The sequence below is a fragment of the Enhydra lutris genome, unplaced genomic scaffold (assembly GCF_002288905.1).
Source record: "Enhydra lutris kenyoni isolate GAN:26980312 unplaced genomic scaffold, ASM228890v2 scaffoldscaffold16, whole genome shotgun sequence".
NCBI classification, from domain to species: Eukaryota; Metazoa; Chordata; class Mammalia; order Carnivora; family Mustelidae; genus Enhydra; species Enhydra lutris.
Genome location: NW_019154100.1, coordinates 32,080,907 through 32,105,848, shown reverse-complemented (window position 1 = coordinate 32,105,848; position 24,942 = coordinate 32,080,907). Strand labels below are relative to the sequence as shown.

General features: G+C 36.9%; 1 protein-coding gene across 5 annotated transcripts in view; it reads left to right on the top strand.

The window, feature by feature from the left end:
• Positions 1-24,942, top strand: part of LOC111147447 (5'-nucleotidase, cytosolic IIIA) — a 62,217-nt gene that overhangs the window by 12,661 nt on the left and 24,614 nt on the right. The window contains exons 1-2 of one of the 5 annotated variants that reach the window (XR_002640626.1): positions 17,948-18,079; positions 22,657-22,711. The exons of 2 other annotated variants lie outside the window; for them this stretch is intronic. Coding sequence is in view for 2 of the 3 variants with exons in the window: in XM_022503458.1 (XP_022359166.1) it covers positions 22,676-22,711 (36 nt within the window). In the remaining variant the exon portion in view is untranslated. Of the gene's footprint in view, positions 1-17,947; positions 18,080-22,583; positions 22,712-24,942 lie in introns of those variants that run through there. 2 more of the 5 variants (XM_022503458.1, XM_022503459.1) reach the window with 2 other exon arrangements.

The window sequence follows — 24,942 nt, the reverse complement described above, 5'->3', positions numbered from 1 at the left end:
CTTCCTTCCTTCCTTCCTTCCTTCCTTCCTTCCTTCCTTCCTTCCTTCCTTCCTTCCTTTCAAGAGTTTATTTATTTATTTGACAGAGAGAGAGACACACAGCGAGAGAGGGAACATAGCAGGGGGAGTGGGAAGAGGGAGAAGCAGGCTTCCTGCCAAGCAGGGAGCCTGACACGGGACTCAATCCCAGGACCCAGGGATCATGACCTGAGCTGAAGGCAGAAGCTTAATGACTGAGCCACCCAGGCACCCCAAGGAAGTCTCTTTTCTAGGTAAAAATCATCACATCCTTAGATCTTTGACTTTAAGCTCTCCACGTGATTCCAATGAAAGCTAAAGTTTGAGAACCGTAGGAGTGCAGAATTCAAATTCTTGACACCAGCAAAATTACAAAGTTTACAAAATTTGTTTTAAAAAATCCAGTTTAATTGCTGACAAATAGTCAAAACTAGGGTCTGCCAAATGCTGTGTGGAAAGAGAAATCTGAGTCATGAGTATATAGAAAAATGGGCACTTTTGTTTATTCTGTTGAAAGCATTATATACATTGGTTAAATAAATTATAGTGCATTGCTTACACTGTGGTACGGTTAGTATAATAAAACATTGTGCAACTTTGAAAACAAAGTAGGGGTGCCTGGGTGGTTCATTCAGTCAAGTGTCTGACTTCGGCTCATGTCATGATTGACATAGGAAAGATGTTAGGGTTCCAAGCTGACGGCCAAGAAAGAATTCTTGGTACATCTTTGGTGCAAAATGGTTTATTTTATTTTTTAAATAGATTTTATTTATTTATTTGATAGAGACAGTGAGAGAACAAACACAAGCAAGGGGAGTGGGAGAGGGAGAAACAGGCTTCCCATTGAGCAGGGATCCTGATATGGGGTTCGATCTCAGGACCCTGGGATCATGACCTGAGCCGAAGGCAGACGCTTAACGACTGAGCCACCCAGGTGCCCCAAAATGGTGGTTTATTAAAGCACAGGGACAGGACCAGTGGGCAGAAAGAGCTGATCTGGGGTCATGAGGAGTGGTCCATTATATACTTTCAAGTTGGGAAGGGATTAGGGATAGCATAAGTCTCTAAGGAATTTTTGTGGTTTTTGTGGTTTTTTTTTTTTCCTTTTTTTTTTTTTTTTAATTTCTTTTCAGTGTTCCAGAATTCATTGTTTATGCACCACACCCAGTGCTCCATGCAATACGTGCCCTCCATAATACCCACCACCAGGCTCATCCAGTCTCCCACCCCCCACCCCTCCAAAACTCAGATTGTTTTCCAGAGTCCACAGGCTCTCATGGTTCGTCTCCCCCTCCAATTTCCTCCAACTCCCTTCTCCTCTCCATCTCCCCATGTCCTCCGTGTTATTCCTTATGCTCCAAAAACAAGCGAAACCATATGATAATTGACTCTCTCTGCTTGACTTATTTCACTCAGCATAATCTCAGGAATTTTTGAAGCAAGTTTTCCAGACCTTGAGGGGCTAGCTTTTATTAGGAAAAGGTCATTTATCGGGACGCCTGGGTGGCTCAGCTGGTTAAGTGTCTGCCTTCAGGTCAGGTCATGATCCCAGGGTCTTGGGATCAAGTCCCACATCTGGCTTCTTGCTCAGTGGGGAGCCTGCTTCTCCCTCTGCCCCTCCCCCTACTGTGTGCATGCGTGCCCCCTTTCTCTCTCTCTCTCTCTCTCTGGCAAACAAATAAATAAAATCTTAAAAAAAAAAAAAAAAGAAAAGGTCATTTATTACTGTCTAATAAAACCTGAGTCATGAGACCCTTCCAGATGTATATCGGTGGGTCATATGCTTGGGGAGGTGATTGCCAACCTGTGTCTTGGGGGATTTAAAGATAAAGGAAATTTCTAAAGGAATTTTTGTACGTTAAAGTAGATTTACAGGATCTTGGGGATCAAAGATTGCCTTTGCCCTTAGCAAGGTGTTAACATCGAGGCAGCTGAGTCTCTAAAGGAATGTCACTCTGCCTGTTTTAAGGACTTGTCAGTGGGCTGTAGGTAATAAGGAAATTTAACAATTTTAGTTCTGCCTTTGTTTCCCACATCAGTGAATTTAGGGTCCCGGGATTAGCCCTGCTTCAGGTTCCCCACTCAGTGGGGAGTCTGCTTGTCCCTCTCCTGCCTCTCCCCCTGCTTGTGCTCACATGCATGCTCTCTCTCTCAAATAAAAAATAAAGTCTTTTATACATACATACATACATACAAGAAAGTAAATCAGAGTTAACATTTTAAAAAGTTCAAAAGATGGTAACTAAGGGGAGAAAACATGTAGTAGAACCGTTGTGGCTCCAAGAGAGATATGCATGTTGTGCTTGTATGTCATTGGAAATTCTTAAAAAACTGCACTAGTAGCTGCTTATAGTTGTTACTGGTAATGGTGGAACTTGGGAGGATGAGATTGGGGAAGGAGACTTGTACTGTTTCATCCTTTAATGTTTCGCACAGTTTGAAATAGCATGAACATGTATATATATAAAAAAAAAAAGATTAATTGAAGCAACATTTTAAAAAGTATGTTGGGACCACATTGTAGAAACATCTGAATTGTCAGTAGTGGGGTGTTTGTAATTAACTTGCTGAGGAGACTTTGAGAATGTTCTATTTTTTTAAAAGTGGTAAGATCTAGAATGCATTTTAGTTGCTTAATCTGGTAGCTGAGTACACTTAATTAGCATAACTAGAATCAAGAGGCGAGGAATGTGAGGAAAAAATAATTTTCCCTCCACCTTTCTAAATTCTATGCTGGGGACCCTTTAACAAAAGAGAATTAACAAGAGAAAAACAAGGTTTACTAACAAGTATACATGAGAGATGCCTTGGGAAAAGTAACTCTCTTAGGTGGTTTAAAATTATACCATCTACAGTAATAAACAAAAAGAAGGGCATGGAAGAGGTTTGTTGTTGGGTGGGAGGAGGAAAAAGGTGGTAAGCCTGAATAAGGATTGATAATGCAGATTTAAGTGCACTCCCTCCATTGATTTGAATTTGTGGTGCTTTCTTCATCTTTTTCTGCCTTCTCTTTTGGTACAGAGATGGGGAGGCACATAGAAATGGAGATTTCCTTTATAAACATAATTTCCCTGGTAAGAGGGAGCTTCTACTCTTTTCAGAGCTTCTCCTGTGTCTCCTGTTTCTCCGAAATAATCAGCTCAAAATAATCCTCATGCCAAAAAGGCATATGTTGGGGTGGCATTCTGTCACTGCAGGAGCAGGAATTGAGATAAGCCTGGATTAAAGAGAATGAAGCCCTAGATGCTATGGGAGCCAGAGAAAGAGGACAGAACATTGACGGATTGCAGAGGTGAAATCTGTAGGATTTGAAAGGGAACAGGATTTGTAACCCCAGAATATGCCATCTTCTTTTTTCCTTAACTAGAGATGGTACTTAAGATGATAGCTTGGCCATTTTAGGGAGTACCTCCATTTTCCTGGGTGTCTCCCATGTATTCAGGAGGGATGCATGTTATTAAATTTGTGTTTATTTTTCTCCTATTAATCTGTCTTCTGTTACAGGAGGATTTCAGTCAAGAACCTAGAAGGGTAGAGAAAAAATTATTTTTCCTCCCCCATAGATTTTATAATTTTTGCAAAGTGTCTCAGATTATCCTTAATTCGTCATAGCAGTTTGAATGTTCCCTACAGTTTATGTTAAATCATTCCCATAGAGCTCTCTTGTTTGCTTTTAAAGTAATTCAGACATCACATTATTTAGACTTACTGAATTAAGCCTCTAAAGAATCTTAAATCCCATTTTAATCCTTATTCTCTTTTAAATTAAGTGTTGTAATTAATCTCTATTTCTGGCACAGTAACTTATTTGAAATCTAATGTCAAACCTTACCTGAGGTTCCCCCAGCTTTAAAAACAGCATCAGGGAACTCTGTCCAATTCCATTTTTGTGTCAGCAGGTGGCAGACTTGGTGCTTGGTGCTTGGCTTGGTGCTAGATTTCTAAATTACCTTTCTTGTTTATGCATTTTAATGTTCACTCTATCACTGTCACTTCAGCCTGAGGGGAGTAGATTTTGTCACCCCACAGTGTGCCACTTTGGTATGTGGATTATTGGGAGCTGAAGACAAGACTCAAAGGGGTCAGGAAGAACTTTTTACCTCCCTTTTACCTGCCTAAAAGATTTTAGAAAAGGAGCCTGTACCAGGAAGAAAACTATAACCAGAGATTACTTTTTTATCTGAGAGACTTACCTACATAAAGGCAAACATTGCTCTTCTCATTTTCTTGGAATTTCCTTCCTCCCCTTTGAAGCCCCAAGCCTCTCCTCCTTTCTCCTTAGCTCGGGATGATTTATAAGCCTCAATTGCCTGACTGCCTTTGAGTCTCTTATCTTTGTGGGTTCTCATATGTGTGAAATTAAGGATTTCTCTGTTAATCTGTCTTTTTATTATGGGATGGATGGCCTCAGCAAAGACCATAGAAGGGTACAGGGAAAATTATTTTTCCTCACCCAAAACCATTAATCTATAAAATTTAAACCAACTTCGACAGTCTTTTGCTATTATAGATTGAAATGCCATTGTCTATTTTTTCCACATGTGTTGTTTATCTTCCTCATTTTTCAAGGTGCTAATAGATTATAGTGTTGTTTATTGGTTGATTGGAAGGTTGCTTAAGTTGTTTGGTAAATTCCTGCTTGTGAGTGGGTGGAAATAGATAGTCACATGTGGGTTGCCGCAAGATCCTTCCTGTCTGCACTTTATCTCTGAAGCCTTGTCATGGCACAGCCCTCTCATTTATTTTACCTCAAATGCCCGACTCAGAGCCTGGGCTCAGAAGAACATCATCCTCCCCCCCCCAAAAAAAAATCATTATCTTTTTATACAGTCATCCCCCTGAACAGTTTATGTTTGTCTAGATTTCTCTGTCACAGTGTTCTAAGGGAATAAGACACTGGATCAGTTTTGATGGAGATAGGAAAAGTTTGAGAACCTGAGCATTACGCATAGTGAAATGTTACAAAATAGAAACCCACTGAAGTCACATTAAGAAAATAAGGAGAAAGGAAAACAGGACTACACTGGGACTAGAACTAGAAAACAATTAGAAACTGGTTCCCATTTGGGTTAGTTAGGCACTGCCCTATTATCCATTAACCAGGGAAAAGGAACAAAAATTTGGGGTGTCTACTTATGGCCAAATTCTCCGTGCATGACCTTATTAAATCCTTAAAAACACAGTTCAGCTGGCAAATTGTCATAATTTTTATTTGTTTAGGATGTAGCTTAGTAAGTAGAAGAGCCAGCACTCTGTCAGACTTTAGCTCTCTCTTAAAGAAAGCATGCTTCTCAGTTGGGAACAATGATTATTTTAATGAAGTTGTATTGTGATGCTGATCTTTAAAAATTTATCTTGAGGTGCCTGGGTGGCTCAGTGGGTTAAGTCTGCCTTTGGTTTAGGTCATGATCCCAGAGTCCCGGGATCAAGCCCCTCATCTAATTGTGCTTCCCCGCTCAGTGTCTGAGGAGGAGTCTGCTTCTTCCTCTACCCCTCCCCGCTCTCATGCTCTCTCTCTCACTCTCTCAAATAAATAAATAAAACCTTTAAAAAATAATAAAATAAAAATTTTAAAAATAAAATATTCTCTTTCCAAACTGATTAAATGTTTTATTCTATTTCATTTTTTTGTGCACAACTATGTACCATATATATGTATATATGTTACATATATATATAATATGATGTATATATACAGAGATATCCATGTGTATGTATATGGTTTTATCATATAGCCCTAGTTTTGGTACAATGGGGAAATGTATCTAGCATTCCATAATTATTCAGTTATTCTGTGCTTTATAAATATTGTGGCTTATCTAGTAAAGATAACTCCTTTAATAAATTACATAATTGATTATTTGAACTCCAGAGTATCTTGTAAGGAAATGAAGTTATACAATATATAATGTTTGAGAGTTTTGTAGTTGGTAAATCCTTGGTTCTGACACAGCCCTGCCATATTCCGATGGTTTAACCTTGGACAATTTCTAAGTCTCAGTTTCCAGTTCTCTGGACCGGAGAAGATTCGCCTAAAAAATCTCTGCCCCCTTCTTTCTTTCAGGGTGTTATATTAGTAATATTCTTAGTGTTTATATTTTTTATTTCGCTTACTTTTTTAAATAATTATACTTTAGGAGAATTCCAGTAGTATATTCTAAGTATCTATGTGGGTTGTTAAGATTTAAAAAAAGATGATATGCATACAGTTTCAAACTGTTTACCACATAGTAGTTATTCAGTAAATATTAATTCTTTTTTCTTCTCCTTTCTTGAAACAAAGCTATTCTTTTCCCAACTTTCTTTTATTTTTAAAATTTAGTTATTTTTACTTAAATTCAGTTAACATATAATGTATTATTAGCTTCAGAGGTAGAGGTCAGTGATTCATCAGTCTTACATAACACCAAGTGCTCATTACATCACGTGCCTTCCTTTATGCCTATCACCCAGTTACCCCATTCCTCACCCCCCGCCACTTTAGAGTCTCTTATTGTTTGTCTCCCTCTCTGATTTCATCTTGTTTTATTTTTTCCTCTCTTCTCCTATGATCCTCTGGTTTGTTTCTTAAATTCCACATGTCAGCAAGATCATGGTAATTGTCTTTCTCTGACTGACTTATTTCGCTTAGCATATAACCCTCTAGTTCCATCCACACTGTTGCAAATGGCAAGATTTTTTTGATGGCTGAGTAGTATTCCATTGTATATATATACCACATCTTCTTTTCTTTCTTTTTTTTTTTTTTAAATACCACATATTCTTTATCCATTCACCTGTTAATGGATATCTGGGCTCTTTCCATAGTTTGGCTATTGTGGATGTTGCTGCTATGAACATTGGGGTGCAGGTGCCCCTTTGGATCACTACGTTTGCATCTTTGAGGTAAATATGCAGCAGTGCAGTTGCTGGGTCAAAGGTTAGATTTATTTTCAACCTTCTGAGGAACCTCCATGCTGTTTTCCAGACCAACTTTCTTTTAGACATGATGCTCTCTTATAAGAGATTCAGATTAAGTAATGATTTAACAGTTGTCTCTAAACAATATTTTCTTTGCGCTCTCAGGTTTGGAGATAAAAGAAGAATGTCTAGTTAGAGCATCATACATCCTTAAAGTTAAAAAGATTGGGAATGGAGAGATATCCAGTATCCCAAATGTTGAGCAATGGTTTTGTCTTTTTTTAAAAGATTTTATTTCCTTATATGAGAAAGTGAGAGCATGAGCAGAGGGAGAGGGAAAAGCAGACTCCCCGCTGAGTACAGAGCCCAACATGGGGCTCCATCCCAGGACCCTGAGATCATAATCCCAGTTGAAGCCACCCTGGTGCCCCTGAGTAATGGTTTTTAACCTGAGTACCTAGCACTCTGGGGCCTAATCAATGCCTGCCTGCTATCATAATTTGTAGATGGTTAAATTGACCTGAGTACCATACGTAAAAGCTTGGCATATATAGTTATATCATTTTCAGTTACTGAAATTTAATTTTGCTGAGATCATATGGGTTTTTTTTATAAAGGATAAAGTTTCTGCATGCATTCAATTCATTTTGAATCCCTTCTAATACACTTAAAGCAAGCACAGATCACATGATTCAGTATAGATTTTTTTTTTTTAAGATTTTATTTATTTATTTGACAGACAGAGATCACAAGAAGGCAGAGAGGCAGGCAGAGAGAGAGGAGGAAGCGGCTCTCTGCTGAGCAGAGAGCCCGATGCGGAGCTCGATCCCAGGACCCTGGGATCATGACCTGAGCCGAAGGCAGAGGCTTTAACCCACTGAGCCACCCAGGCGCCCCCAGTATAGATTTTTTTAAAATTTATTCATGGGGCTCATGCATGTGGATTTCCAGTCATGTGACTCAGTTTTAGGGAAGTTTGAATAATTAAGGACTACCTGTATTACGATACAACTTTTAGGAAAGAATTTCTTCCATTTACCTATTTTAGGTTTTGTTTTTCCCTTGATTATTTTTTGTTTCTGATACAATACATGCTGATAAAAGTTACTAAATCTAGATAAACAAAAAGAAGTAATCTGCAATTTTCACCACCTTTAAAAAAACATATTTTAGTAAGTGTACTCCATTATTTTTCTATGCATATAACTATTAAGTATCATTTTTCCCAGCATGAGATCACACTGTAACATTGTCTTTAATAAGATTACTCACTTTTTTTTTTTTAAGATTTTTATTTATTTATGAGAGAGAGAGATAGAGAGAGCACACAAGGGTGGGAGGGGCAGAGGGAGAAGCAGGCTCCCTGCTGAGCAGAGCTGAGTCAGGGCTCCATTCCAGGACCCTGAGATCATGACCTGAGCTGAAGGCAGAGTTCTTGATTGTTGAACATTTAGATTGTTCACCATTTTTCATTATGATAAATATGGGTCAGTAAACATTTGTGTTGCATCTGTACAAGTCTAAGACTGTTTAAGTGGAATGCTGAGTCAAAGGGCGTGTGCAAATCTAAAGCCTTTGAATGTGCTTCCAGGTTACCTTCTGAAAAGGTTTTACCAATTTACATTTCCACTAGCAGTATATACAAGTACCTAGCTCCCTGTTTTCCTGGCAATAGGTGTCATTTTTTTCCTCATTTTTGCCAAATGATAGTTTTTTTTTTAAAGTATGTGTTACTTTTAAAATTTAACTTTTAAAAATAATTGGCCATTTATTTCCTTTTCTGAATTGTCTAAGTTCTTTTTCTTGATTTGCAAGGACTTTTATAAAGTGTTTTTAACTGTAGAAATATGTTAGAGGGGCGTCTGGTGGCTCAATGGGTCAAGCCTCCGCCTTCGGCTTGGGTCATGATCTCAGGGTCTTGAGATCGAGCCCCGCATCGGGCTCCCTGTTCAACAGGGAGCCTGCTTCCCTCCTCTCTGTCTGCCTCTCTGCCTACTTGTGATCTCTCGCTTTCCTCTCTCTCCTCTCTCTCTCTCTATCTCTCTGTGTTTGTCAAATAAATAAATAAATAAAAATCTTTAAAAAAAAAAGGGAAATATGTTAGAAATATATTTTTCCAGGTTTGTTTTTTTGTTTTCACTTTCATTTTTGAGTAGTCTGTGTATGACCCTCCTTTCAAATCTTTACATGGCTGCTCTTGCTGCTTCTTTTTTTTTTTTTTTTTTAAAGATTTTATTTATTTATTTGACAGAGAGAGATCACAAGTAGATGGAGAGGCAGGCAGAGAGAGAGAGAGAGAGGGAAGCAGGCTCCCTGCTGAGCAGAGAGCCCGATGCGGGACTCGATCCCAGGACCCTGAGATCATGACCCGAGCCAAAGGCAGCGGCTTAACCCACTGAGCCACCCAGGCGCCCCTTGCTGCTTCTTTTTATTGAAATACAGCTGACTGCAGTGTTACATGAGCTTCAGGTGAGCAACATAGTGATTCAGCAATTCTGCAGTTACTGGCCTTGAAATTCTAGTCACCATTGGTCACCATACAAAGTTATTACAGTCTGATTGACCATATTCCCTGTGCTCTACCTTTCATCTCCATGATTTTATTTTATAACTGGAAGTTTGTACTTCTTAATCCCCTTTATCTTTTTAGCCCCTTTCCCCACCCACCTAAATGGCTTCTTTAAACCATGGACTAATACTTTATAATGTTTTACAGAGCTTAATTTGTATATGACTCCTCATTTACACATTATGACTTCATTTGGTATCCAGAGTGGGAAGAGAATATAGCATATTGTTTCGTTTATGTTCCTTACTCATTAGTTTATCCTCCCAGAAAAAGAATGAGGAAGGCTACTCCAGAAAACACAGTAAGGTGGAATTTTGCCTCAATAGATAATTTTCATTTTACCTTCATAAACATGACTTAACAAATGCCATGTGCATTTTGTCAAAAGATATAGTAACATTATATACACTTATGCTTTCTTACATCTTGGGACATGTAACCTTTTAAAAATATTATTTGTTTCCTTCTGGGTATAATAATAGATTTACTACAGAAAATTTAGAAAATACCAAAGAGCATGAAGAAGAAAATAGAAGAAAATTCCTCTGTGATGACTGTTAATTGAGTTTTATAATATATTTGATTCACCCATGTTCAGTGATTATCTGTACTATTGAATTTAGTTTGTTATTGGTTCATTACTTAGGACTTTTATATCTATATTCATAAGTGAACTTAGGTTATGTTTCTTTTTGTACTATTTTTGCCAGGCTTTGTTTCAGGATTTTATACTAGTTAGTTTCATAAATGGAACTGGATAGCTTAACCTTTTTGTATATACTGTTAAACAGTTTATCTAGCATGGGGCCATCTGTTCTTTAAAAGTGATAAAGTTCACCAGCACGACACCTGACCATAAAAAGCACTTTGAAGTCCATTCTCTGATAAACCTATTTTTGTAAGTTCTATTCTGATGAGCACACATTCCATCATTGGACAGAATATATGTTACCAAGACTTTGCATAGGTTAAATTAAGTACTTTGGTTTAACATACTGAGTCTATTAATATTGAAGGGTGTTTCAAAAGGACTGTATTTTGTGGTTTCTTCTATTTACATACTTTTAAAACTCAAGTTAGCACTTATCCTCCAGTAGTTTCAACTGATTCTTTGCTACAGGTTATTCGTTCATGAACTTGAATCTCTTTCCGAATAATTTACTTCATCATTTTCTTACCTTACTATTTTTTTTAAAGATTTTATTTAATTCTTAGAGAGAGAAAGACAGAGAGAGAGAGCACGAGCAGGGAGGAGAGGCAGAAGGAGAGGGAGAAGCAGGCTCCCTGCTGAGCAGGGTGCCTATGTGAGGCTCTATCCCAGGACCCTGGGATCATGACCTGAGCTGAAGCAGACAGACACTTAACCGACAGAGCCACCCAGGTGCCCCATTTACCTTACTATTTTAAAAATAAGTTTATCCTGCATAGAAAAAAGAGGATAGTAAGCTAAGTCTTTGTACTCTCCATCTAGAGGTACTGGATATAATACACCAATAATAAAAGCTTAAGTAGCATAACCATTTTTGCCATTTTTAATGTGACCCATACCAATATAGCAATCCTAAACAATGCTGTTTCTTTTTAACAGACAGAATGCCAACTGTATGATATGGAAGGAGTCCAAAATTAAAACAAAGTTTTTCTTATTCCATTTCAGACACAGAGATCCAGATATAATAAAATGGAAACAATTTCAGTGTAAGCATCTTGAAATATTAGAACATACTGCATTTGAGAGGAGAGCTAGGAAAGACTCCCTTCATTTATGAGTTGTCTTACATATGAGTTTCTTGAACTTGACCTACCTATTACAACATAAATGTCATTTCTTTTTTTTTTTTTTTTAAGATTTTATTTATTTATTTGACAGACAGATCACAAGTAGACAGAGAGGCAGGCAGAGAGAGAAGGGGGAAAGCAGGCTCCCTGTGAGCAGAGAGGCTGACGCGGGACTCGATCCCAGGACCCTGGGATCATGACCTGAGCCGAAAGCAGAGGCTTAACCCACTGAGCCACCCAGGCACCCCCATAAATGTCATTTCTTCTAAAAGAGTTTAAACTACAGAACTTATTACTTTTTTTTAAAAAGATTTTATTTATTTATTTATTTATTTGACAGAGAGAGAGAGAGAGAGAGAGAGAGAGAGGGAACAGAAACAAGGGAAGAGGGAGAGGGAGAAGCAGGCTTCCCACCAAGCAGGGAGCCTCATAGGGGACTCAGTCCCAGGACCTTGGGATCATGACCTGAGCCAAAGGCAGATGCCAAATGACTGAGCCACACAGGTGCCCCCAGAATTTTTACTTTTTAAGTTAAAAAGATATAAACTATGTTTGTATCCTCATTTGAGTTTCTGAAAAATAAGTTACTCAATCCTAGATTGTTGCAGAGTTTTGAAGAAATGCACTGAGATTAGAACCATAGTTTCTCCTCAGTTTGCATATATGTATACAAATTCATAAATGCAGCAGTCAGCTTCACTAACAGTCACTTAATAGGATAAGTTTTTGGAATGATTTTAAGTGATAAGAGACTTACTGAAAATCTTTACTTCCTATTCATTTCTCCAAAATGTAATAATTCGTTGTTCCATCTCTGTTTTTGCTCCTTAAACATTTAAAATCATATTCATATAACTATAGGAAATAAAATGGGGGTTGCTGGAGGGGAGCTGGGTTGGAGGGATAGAGGTAACTGGGTGATGGGCATTAAGGAGGGCCCATGATGTGATGAGCACTGGGTATTATATGCAACTGATGAATTAATTTATTGAACTCTGTATCTGAAACTAATGATGTACTCTATGTTGGCTAATTGAATTTAAATTAAAAAACAATAAAAATAAAATCATACTCATATAAATATTAGTAGCATCTCTTCAGTTCTGTTTTGAACAGTCATAGTGCCAAAGTTAGTTGACTGTTGCCTTCTTTAGAGAAGTTTTAAGAGAAGTCAGATGCCTAGATGGATGTTTTGGCATGTTTAAAAAAATCTTCCTATATATATCATACAGCAATTACAACAATTAGCAGGAACAAGTTTTGCAAGAGTCCTTATAAAGTATTGCATCTCACCTCCTACTGAATGGTTACCTTATATGATTTTATTGTTTTGTGTGGAATAATTTCCTAGGGTGTCAGTCAAGTTCGGATTAAAAAATACATTCCATAGCCAAGTAATAATTGGATTGTAGTAAGCTGAGCTAGTAGTTAAGTCTGAGGTTGGATAATTGAGAAATAAACTATCTTTAGTATAGGTTTTATATAGAATTATGAAGTGATTTCTTTCACATACAACTATTAGTTAATGTAATATATTTTTTTAAAGATTTTATTCATTTATTTCACAGACAGAGATCACAAGTAGGCAGAGAGGCAGGCAGAGAGAGAGGAAGGGAAGCAGGCTCCCTGCCAAGCAGAGAGCCTGATGCAGGGCTCCATCCCAGGACCCTGGGATCATGACCTGAGCCGAAGGCAGAGGCTTTAACCCACTGAGCCACCCAAGCGCCCTGTTAATGTAATATTTTTATTCCCTTTACTTCCCTTGCCCCTGATTAAATGAACCAATTAATAAGTAACTAAGGTTTAAACTAATAGATTTTATTTTCTATGGGCTTTTTGTTGTTTTAATTATTTTGGAATTTTGAGAAACTTTTTCATGGCAAAATATGAAGTGATCATTTTTAGCTTTTCAAGTTGATTGAATAATTGACAGTATCTAAAACGTTGTAACTCGTTCCTCAGAAGTACAATGGATATCTCTTTCTCCATTGATAAAGACAGCCTGTTATAACGATGTTATAAGGAGAGAAAAACCTTCCAAAGATTTGAGTCCTGTATGAGAACTTTTCTGCTCTTTGGTGTGTCAGTTGTAGGTGTAGCGTTTCCTTTCAGAGCTTTACGGGTGCTTTCTGCTTCTATGACCAAAAGTAAAGAAACTCCAAGGCAACAGGGGCCAGTCATTGAGTCCATAGATCACAGATCATTGTGCTGCTAAAAGAGCCTCCCTTTATAAATTCTTACTTCTAAATCCTTTATATTCCCTTTCAAAAGCAAAACAAAAAACATCTTAGAGCTATTTGAAACAAAATTCATTTTCTTTTACTCAGTACTTTGCTTATATTTGTGTCCTTGTTCTTTTTTCTTGGCACAGTTTCAAAACATTATTCTTTTTTTTTTTTTTTAAGATTTTATTTATTTATTTGACAGAGAGAGATCACAAGCAGGCAGAGAGGCAGGCAGAGAGAGAGGAGGAAGCAGGCTCCCTGCTGAGCAGAGAGCCCGACGCGGGGCTCGATCCCAGGACCCTGAGATCATGACCCGAGCCGAAGGCAGCGGCTTAACCCACTGAGCCACCCAGGCGCCCCTCAAAACATTATTCTTATTCACAGACATTTCTAGCCCTCCCATGTAAGTAATGTGTATATTATTGCCTAGAAACAGCATGATATAATAAGAAAAAAAGTCACATAAGTAATAAGTAACTTCTCCAGACCTTAGGTTTCTTACCAGTAATAAGGGGAGAAGTATTATCTTTCTCTTAAGGCTTTGCTGAATAAATAAAACGTATTGTCAGGGAATAAGAATATCCTGTCCCCTCAGGGTCCTTCTAGCTAGAATAAGAATCAAATTGACACGAGACAGATTTACAGGAGAAAAATCACACTTAATAGCATACATATGGGGAATCCACAAATTCCAAAGACCATCAGGCAAAATGAGGTATATGTCATTCTGAACTAAGGAGAAGATGGTGTAGGGGTCTGGGAATGCAGTCCTCAGAAAGAATGAAAAAGAGTAAATGTTTGGTAAACAAATATTGTTAGGTCACTTGGAAATGGTAAGATGAGATCAAAGAGGCCTTGCTAGGTTCTTCTCCATGGACTATACCTAATTCATAGCATAATGCAGTTATCTATGGCCGCTAGCTCTCTTCTTGGAGCAGGTCATTTATCTAAATTCTTTTTAGGCAATTGTAGAGAGTGGGAGGGTGGGGGTAAGGAGCTTTTCCTAAATCTGCTGGGTCTTGCTTACTTTTAACTCAAAATAATTTTTATGCTAAAGTGAGCCATCTTGGGGCGCCTGGATGGCTCAGTGGGTTAATCGGCTGCCTTCAGCTCAGGTCATGATCTCAGGGTTCTGGGATTGAGCCCCTCAATTAGAGAGTCTGCTGCTTCTTCTCCCTCTCACCCTACTCCCGCTCCTGTGCTCTCTCTTTCTAAAATAAATAAATAAAATCTTAAAAAATAAAAATAAAAAATAAAGTGAGCTATCTTAGGGCAGCGTGCCCTCAGTCCCATAGTATATAAAAGGCCATTGCATGCTTCTGGGATTCTGACAGGGTAGGAAAGTGCTTGAAAAATGTTAGTCCCTCCTGGAGGGACAGCCCACCAGGCATCCCATCCCACCCCAAGTGCTTATACACACTGGGTAGAATTGATCTTATGGGAAAAGTTCCCTGTAGGCAGGGAGCAATGCTCCGCTATTTCCTCTCGAGCTATTTCCTCTCCGCTATTTCCTTCTTAGGCTAGCAGAGCAGAACGCTAGCAGAGCCAAAGCCATCACTCTACCTCCTTGATAACATACTAGCCATCTTTCTTTTCATGCTGTATTTTTTTGTTTTGTTTTAGAACCAATTGGCTGAATTCCTTGTTCTGTCTCCAGTGTAGAAATACTGTTTCAAGTAATCCACCCATGATGTTGACTAGCTGCAGTTGTTTTACTTTTTTTTTTTAATTTTCTTTTCTGATTATGGACGTGGGTGATGCTACTACTATAACATTTGTAATAAGCCATTTTTTGTTTCCCAAGGAACGTATTTTATAAAACTCAGAAAATAAGAATGACCCCTTACTCCCATCTAATACCGTCTTATGTATTCTATTTTAGACTTTCCTATGCTTGTATAAAGACTTTTGCCCAAAAATTGGACTCTTGCTGTAGATATTCTCATAACTTTTTCAGTCAATCGTAGATCATGTACTTCTGAGTATATTTGTAAATCTCGATCTCACAGAGCCTTGGTGTCCAGTGATATACAGATGTGGATTCTGAAGTCAGACCTGAGTTTGAATCCATTTCTGCCACTTCTCAGCTACAGCCTTAATTTCTTCACCTGAAAAATGAGGATAATAATAGCACATACCTTCTAGGATTATGAGTATTATATGAGACGAAGTACGTCAAGTGTTAGAAGTACCTAACACATAGTAAACATGCAATAAATTTTAGCTATATATAATAATCATTTTTGGGAACTGTATAATCTTACATTTTGTGTGTATACCACAATGTATTCACCTCTCTTATGTTAATGGACATTTAGATATTGGGCATTTAGGTTGATTACTGTTTCCCAGTATTATAAAACAAGTCTATGGGGTGCCTCGGTGGCTCGGTTGTTGAGCATCCCACTCTTGATTTCAGCTCGGGTCTTGATCTCAGGGTCATGAGTTTGAGCTCTGTGTTAGGCTCCACTCTGGGCGTGGAGCCTACTTAAAAAAAAAAAAGTCTATAGAAGTCTATAGTATATATCTTTGCAACTAAATCTTTGTGTACTGCCTTATTTCCTTAGGTTAAAATCCTTAGGACATAAAATTGGTGTGTCAAGGGGATGTATATTTCTGAAGCTTTTTTTTTTTAAAGAGTTTATTTATTTATTTGACAGAGATCACTAGTAGGCAGAGAGGCAGGTGGGGTGTAGGGAGCAGCCTCCCTGCTGAGAGAGATGATGCAGAGAGAGCTGAGAGAGAGCCTGATGCAGGGCTCTATCCTAGGACCCCGGGATCATGACCGGAGCAGAAGGCAGAGGCTTTAACCCACTGAGCCACCCAGGCACCCCTGAAGCTTTTAATAGTAAGAACTCTTACTCCAGCATCCTTTTTTTGTTCTTTTTTTTTTTTTTTTAGGATTTCATTTATTTATTTGATGGAGAGAGAAATCACAAGTAAGCAGAGAGGCAGGCAGAGAGAGGGAGAGAAGCAGGCTCCCCGCTGAGCAGAGAGCCCAATGCAGGGCTCGATCCAGGGCCCTGAGGTCATGACCTGAGCCGAAGGCAGAGGCTCAACCCACTGAGCCACCCAGGCACCCCTCCTTTGTTGTTCTTGAGAATGACTTATCTTGAGTCATCTTTCTAAGTGATATCTTTAAAATTCTTATCATTGCTACCTATATTAATATATTACAGGACAGTTAAGTCATCATATTCATACATAATACAGGAGTATTTTCAAAAAGGATCACCTGCTAGACCTTGAGCCTCCTATAGTAAAGTATAAAAGATTTTCCTCGTAGAAGAATGTTATGTTGTGAATCTTCCATTTTATTAAAATAAGATAGTGCCAAATTTTTAACCTTTGGTAGATACCAAGTTTGGGTAATTTGTTAGTGGCCTTTTAAAGAATCATTAAACATTTTTTGCATTGTTTTTAATAGAGCATACTACTTCACCAAGTTTGATTACTGAAATGCTGTGTGGATTTGATTTCTCTTGAGCATAGCAGAGAGAAGGCAGATATAAAAGTTTATTTACGAAAGTGTAGCTTCCTCATGTTCCTAATGATAAAGCTTCCCAGAGGGCCCATAACATAACTTATCTATCAGGCCCTGACATATGGTATTAGCATATTGCAATCCTGCTACTCAGGTTAAAAGCAAGACTGGTTCTCCTTAAAAGTTAAAAATATTTTTCTTCATAACAGTTTGACTTTTTATTTGCAGCGGGAAAGTGACTTTTTTTTCAAAATTTTAACCTTAAAAAGTAGTTTTCATTGTTTGTTTCAGGTTTTTTTAGCAAATAAAATTTACAGTTGTTTTAGCAAATAAAATTTACAGCAAATAAAATCTACAGTGTAGGCGATATGAAGAAAAACATAAAAATCATTTAAATCCCAGTGCCCTGCAGTAAAGGTTCTGAACATTCTAGTGACCACACTTATATGCATCATGTCTTTTCTCATGTGTCTTAAATGAGGTAACCTTTTAAAAATACACACAACATAAAATTTGCCATTTTAACTATTTTTAAGTGTATGGTTTGTGGCCTTGAGTACACTGACATTGTGCAACCGTCACCACCATCCATCTCCAGAACTCTTTATTTTCCAAATTGAAACTTTGTACCCATTGAGCAGTGGCTCCCTATTCTCCTCTCCCCCAGCCCCTAGCAACCACGACCTACTTTTTTTTTTTTTTTTACTTTTTATTGAAATATAATATTCATACAGAAAAATGCACATACCACAAGTACACTGACAGCCAAAAAACAGGATAAGGGAGTATTTTTAAGTGTTAATATGGAGGTTCCGTTTTTCTTCACAGTGCAAGTTGCCAGCTCTAATAGTTTTACCTTCTCTGAACTGTCACATTATCTCAATTGATCATTTTCTGTAGACTGGCTGGTGACTAGCTCAGAGCTAGCAAGTGTCACCCGGAGCATAATAAAGCACTGTGTAGTAATGCGTCACAAGACCATTTTTGCATAGAGCTTAGCCAAGGCTTTTGGAACCGCCCTCGGTTGCACCTTGTGCTATATTAGTACTTCTCAGACAGGAAGAATTTTCTTTCACTGGCGTAGCTTGTCCGGTTACCTTCAGGGTAAGTGTGTACAGTTCATGTAAACAAATAAGTTTCTCTGGGTTAATTACTTTGTTTGACTCTTTTTGGTTCAGGATCTTGTTGAAATTATAGGTATTTAAAAATACAGATTAAGGGAATAAAAATAGAGTAAAGCAGTATAATGTAAAACTTTACAGTTTGCAAAGATATAACTATGTAAAACTTTGCAGTGTCCTGGGTCTCCTAAATTACAATTTAAAGCATCTAATTTCAAGAGCTTCTTGTTTCACATGTAAATGTTGAGAAAAAGCAAAGTATCCTCAGAAATCTCTTTTCAAAGGAAAAAGAAAAGCACTGTAAGATCCAATTTTGTTGTTCATTTAGTTGCTCTGTGACTTAGTTTTGCTGATTACCACATGCTTTGTATCCCTAGGTCTAGGAACCATATATTATGCCTAGTATAAAGATAATGAACTTTTATTTTGTACTTATTTTATCTAAGATCTTATGGAATAGGATTATACTGGTAATGTTTTATGAATCAATAAAAGCTGGATTACAGTCTCTAAGGTTTATAACAAATTGTATTTTGAAAATTAAGGTTCAAGCATATATTGCTATAAAACCTTAGAACGTTGTGGCTAACTTAGTTTTAAATAATTGAATTTGCCTTATTTTTTATAGTTTTGGTATTTGTTTTCTTTTTGTGTCTGTTTTTTTTTTTTTTTTAAATCAGGAGAATTAGTTAATGCAATGGACCATTTCTTAAAGCAGTTTACTTGGTTTTTATTGGCAGTCTATATCCAAGCCCCTGCATCTCTGGATACTGCTTACCACCTATGCTCTTGTTCTAGGACAATTTCAAGGACAGAACTCAGAGTGCGCTAAGGGTAATCAGTATAAATTACTCAATTTCCATGTGCCTTGGTTTACTCAGCTTGAAAAATGCTATGTTAGGGTCATGGGGCTGGGGATCATATATGAATAAATTCCAAGCTCCGTAATTATGTATTTTCTTAAGTATCCATAAAATTCTGACTGAAAAGCCAAGGTTTACTATTTGAGAAAATTGGTATAAATTGCCAATTTTTAAAACACTAGCCTTTGAAATCTATTTTTCCTTTCTTCTGTCTCCTTCTCTTCCCCTCACACCTCAGTTTGTTTTCTCTTTCCCTCAGCAGGCTCAGGAAAGACCTAAGAATATTCAGTTTCATTTTTGTCTCATGTCTGTATCGAGAAAGTTTCACTTTCCAGTTTGTATATTTTTTTCACTGCTGCCTTGGAAATCTAATTAGGAAGAATTATTTAAATGCTCCAAGAAACTGATGTACAGTGCTACCAAAATAACAAACTTATTTTTCTTGTGCCAATCACCCTAAGAAAGTGCCATTATTAAAAATGTAAGTAAGTTTAGGAAAAGCAATACAGGTTGTTGGAAAAGTGCAGCAAAAATGGATTTGTTCAGAAGTTTAACACTCTTACTATTACCCTGTCCATATTATAGTTAATACTTGCCTTTTCCTATGTAAGTAGTATACAATTTACCGTTCAAAATTTCATTAGTTTATTTTGTGTTGTGTAAATGTTTCAGCAAGTATAACTGAAACAGAATCACAACTTTTTAAGCCAATGATATTGATTAACTCAATTTTTTCACTTTCCCATAAGACAGAGTCAAGTGGGCCTTTAAAAATATTCAGTTTGCATTCAGGTAATTTAAAACTTATATAAAGACAAGTAAAATTTTTTCATGTAGACATAGAAATTTTCAGTCATTGATTTGTCACTATCTTTTCAAGGTAAAGTTAATGATCTTAGAAGGAAATACCACAATCACGAAAACTTTTCAGTTATCAAGTTTGTGCTATTCCAGCGAAGTTCTTACCTCTTGCTTCAGTCTTTAGCTTTGTCCTATACATTCTGTGTAATGAACACCATTAGAGCAGAGACCTTAACCTCATAGTGAAAGCACACAGAGTAATTATTTTCCAATTTCCACACTTTCCAGACAACATTTAAAATTCAAAAGACTTGAAAACTTCAAAACTTCCTATGAAGAGGGTTCATACTTCCAGGCTAGTATTTTCTATTTTTGAACGTGTCTTCTACACTTGATGTGTTTTTCCAACAGCTCTTCTCTTGAAGCATCTGCAACAGATGACTGCTGGTGAAGTGAGCCAGAACATTATATACCAAGTATAGGTTTACAAGCTGATTGGTTTAAAAATACCCTGCCCTAATTTTCAGTGCCTTCCTTAGAATAGTGCCAGAATGCTGGCATTTATGCTTTACTCTTGACATTTTTGTAATAATAGAGACAATGGGGTGATTTTTTACATTAGGACACAGTTTCACTTTATGTGGTATTATCTCTGAACAAGGATACATTCTGGTCAGATTGCCAGTGAGGACTGGAGAATACCGCTGAGGACTGAGAATAAGACAGTTGAAATTTGTATAGTATCCATGAACTAGTAGGTTTACCTTTCAAAAATAATGTCCTAAAATTAATCAAATTTCTGAAGACTCTTTGTTTTTGTCTTTTGTTTAAATAAAATGTGTAGAGACCAACCATGAGAAAGACAATTACTTTTTTACTTCCTGACACAGTTTTTTTTTTCCCTCTTATCTTTTCTTACTAAATGTAAATGAGCCAAACTTAGTGATGGGGGAATAGGAATTGGGCTGCCTGGCTATATGTGACAAGAAGATCTGAGATTCCTAGATATTAAAATGAATTCTGCACTGCTTGAATTCCATGTTCCTTTGGGCTTTTCAAATGCTTTGTAAACTCTACAGTACTTTTCCACATTCTCCTTCCTCTTTTTCAAGCTAATAAAATGGTTTTATTTAAAATTGGGCTTTCTGAAAAATATAGACCCCTGTTCAGATATTAAACATCAAAAGAAAACCATAAGCATATTGTATGCTTTGTTTTCTATAAATGAAGAAAGAGATTTAACAGGCAACTTCTGTGGCATCTCCTTTTTTTAGATCAAGGACTGACAGAAAGGAAGGGTTACTTCAGTTGACTACAATCATCTAAAGATTACTAACCCCCAAACTACCATTACAGTTACATTTGGGGGGTAGTGATCAAAACATTTATGAGTTATAGAGTGTATAGAAAGATAAATAGATACTTCTGCAAATACTGTATTATTTTTGGGATGTGAAAAATTGATGGCATTTTACTATTTGAAAATAATGTTTACTCAGCTCGAAGATGCCATCAGGTATAAGACCATTTATTTACTAATGGCTTTTCTGAAAGGGGAGGAAGAATACTGCTTCATAAGACACTTCCAAATTTTATGTATTTAAAAATGGAAAGGGGAGGAATGAATTTTAGAATTAAGAAAATTTTATGTATCTGCTACAATACATTTTAATTATAAAGAGCACAGATACAATGTCTAACTTTTTTGAAGATTATTTATTTTAGAGAGGGAGAAAACAGGAAGAGTCTTAAGCAGACTCCACACTGAGCACAGAGCCCATTGAGGGGTTCAATCTCACAGTCCTAGATCCCAACCTGAGTTGAAACCAAGGGTCAGTTGCTTAATCAACTTAATTGCCCCTATAATGTCCAACTTTTAAGAAAAAGTCAGATTTTTTCCCTTTTGATAAATTTGCCCTTTTAAAGTACTGCTTTTGTTAAAAATTTTTACTTATCTAGTGTAAAAGTAAAGTCATTGAGGAACAAAAGTAATTTTCGCTAAGATTGATAATGAAAAAATTGAAAAAAAAAGAATAATGATAAGAGGTATTTTATTTTATTAAGAGATATTATAGGGGCGCCTGGGTTGCCCAGTGGGTTAAACCTCTGCCGTTTTCTCAGGTCAGGATCTCAGGGTCCTGGGATCGAGCCCCACATTAGGCTCTGCTGAGCAGGGAGCCTGCTTCCCCCCTCTCTCTGCCTGTCTCTCTGCCTACTTGTGATATCTCTCTCTCTCTCTGTCAAATAAGTAAATAAACTCTTAAAAAGAGAGAGAGATTATAAAAACTACTTCTTTTAGTTTAACAAATTGATATGTATAAATTTCACCCAAACCTGTAAAATTATCATTTAGTTAACACTATCACATACTTATTCTGGGCCAGACACTAACTCAGATAGTAGTTGCCTCATGTCACAAAATTAGAGTTTAATATGAGAAAATTGAAGAATAAACTTGACTTTTGTATATTACATTTCTCCTTATGTTCAATTCATATCTTCCTTCATTGATTCAGTATTAGTAATGCATAATATTCCCACAAACTTCATCCTTATATATAGAGAAAATGTTGATAAAATATTCTTGTAATAAAGCATTTTCTTGCAAATATAAACTTTAACTATTCAAATCTTATTAACACTATGTAAGTTCTTATAGGGGAGCTGCAAATTTTTCATACAAAATTTTTAACCCCAGCCTTTGTAAGATAGAGAAAAATCTCTGCTGAGCTTCTTAGAAAAGAGGAAAAGGTGCGGTCAGTAACTTGGTATTTAAGTCAAACCAAATGTACCACCTTACTATGTCATTAACCTACAAGAACAGCCTGAAATATATGTATGTCACGTGTACTTTTTTTCTCTCTCTTTTACTGTGACATCACCTGGGGAAATCCAGAAGATTGGATAACCAAGAAATGCCTAATCAAGATTCTGCTGTACATGTGAAAATGGTGGGTATTTAAGTATTTCCAGTTCCATTTATCAATGGTGAATCTTCACCACTTTTACCTCTGCCTCTAACCAGATCATCAATTATGGGACTGTAACTTTACACAGGTCTTTCTTCACAGTGTTTGATACACAATAGAACCTCAAATATTTGAATTGGACTTTAGCTTACCTTAGAAAAATTTTTTGCATGAAATATAATGTATATTGGAGTCTTTCTCAGCATATAAAATGGTTATCCCATTCCTTTTTGTGCTAAATTTTCCTTGCTCAGCAATAACACATTTAAATTATACAGCATGAGATGTTTTAAGCTTCCAAATTAAAATGACAAATGTTTAAATTAAAGAAATAAAAAACTTCTTGTATAACAGTAGAGCTCATTGCATTATAGACATTAGAATGAGGATGGAAAAACATAGGCCTTGGAGTCAGAACTTGCTTCAGATGTTAATTTAGTCCATAAGAGCTGTGATACCCTTGAATGAGGGTAATAATCTCACCTTTAAGAAATTGCGTGAAACCACCCAACTCTTGTTTTATTCATATTTTTCCCAGCTTTCCTGAGATACAGTTGACAAAATTGTGAGATATTTAAAGTGTACAATGCGATGTTTTGAGATTTGATATACATTGTGAATCACCTTCCCCAACCAGTTAACATATCCATCACCTCACGTATTTACCCTTTTTTTGGCAGGGGAGGTGGTGGGGGTGGAGAGCATTTAAGTTCTACTCTCTCAGCAAATTTCAGTTACACAATAGAGTGTTATAAACTACAGTTACCATAGCATACATTGGATTTCAGACCCTATTCATCTTATAAGTGAAATCTTCTTATTCATAATTTAATCAAAAAGTATGTTAAGTGCCTAATAGCACATAGTAAGCACTCAATAAATGTTGATTTCCTATGTTAGTGAGTGTTTTAACTGTGTAAGTAGCATCTGTATGTGAGGAAAAAATTGTCTCTGTTTTCCATATTCACAGTGGGAAAACCCTAAAAAGAAAAATCACAATTTCTCCTCTTTTAAAGAGGACAGCTCCCCCCATGATCACCTTATATCTTCTCTTTCTGTTGTTTTGTTGTCATTCTTCCTTTTCTCTTGTCTTTTTTTCTTCCTTTCTTCCTAGTTTTCTTTTCATTTGAGTCTATAAACCAGAACATGACTTAGCATGCAAACAGCTTTGTGTCACAATTAATAAACCTCTTGTTCAGCTTAACTGTCCTCATTCAGCATGCGACAGGAGGTGAAGCCTGCCTCGAAGTGCTGATTAAGCTGCTGTCGTGTAGTGTTATTGCTGTTAGGATGGAACATATGAAATTGCTGTGTTTTTGTATGTTGAATAGCCCAACACTGGCAGTTTCATTTGGTTCAGCCTAATACATCGGCATGACCTTTGCTTCCATTGCATGATTAGCATTGCAATTTGTCTCTGATATCTAAAATTCAGTCAATCTCAACTTTTTTGGCTTGAGTTGTCTTTTTTTAACCAAAATGAAGACAAGTGATGTAGGAATGTCCTACCATATAAATTGTTGTTACCTGGGTCCCAGAACTCTCTAGGGTGTCTTCTTTGGAAGTAAGTAGCACTGTAGTCAACCCACAAAGAGACTGAGAAGGAAAACAAGCCAAAAAATGGTGTGGATGTGTGTGTGTGCGTGCGTGTGTGTGTGTGTGTGTGTGTTTTTAACTATCATTGCATTACATTGCATAATTTTTACCTTGGGGTTTGCTTTTCTAAAAATGTTGATACATCTTTTAAGTTGTATCTCCTTAAGTAGATAAGGAGTTGACAGCTCCTTAGGATGTTGTTCTTAACTTCTCATGATCTGGGTCCAAATCTCTTCCCATACTTTATACACACAACTCTCTCTTCTCTCTCTCTCTCTCCACCACATACAGTAGCGTTCCAGACAGAGCTATTTATCTTTTTCCTACATTAGACCCTGCACTTTGGCTCATGATCTCAGCATAAACAAATCCTGCTACTCTTTGAGAGCCTAGCTCAGTTGGCTTTTCCTCTTTTGGCCCCAGCAGAGGTAATCACAAGTCTCTTATATTCCTCTTATATTTTATCTGGATGTCTGAGCTATGTTTTACTTATTTGGGCTCCTGTATTACAATCCATGTTAGAGAACATGTGCCTTGAGTTTAAGATGTTTATCTTACTAAAACTTTTGTATCTCTTACTGAGCTACCTTACATTTAATGACTATATGCTGAATGCA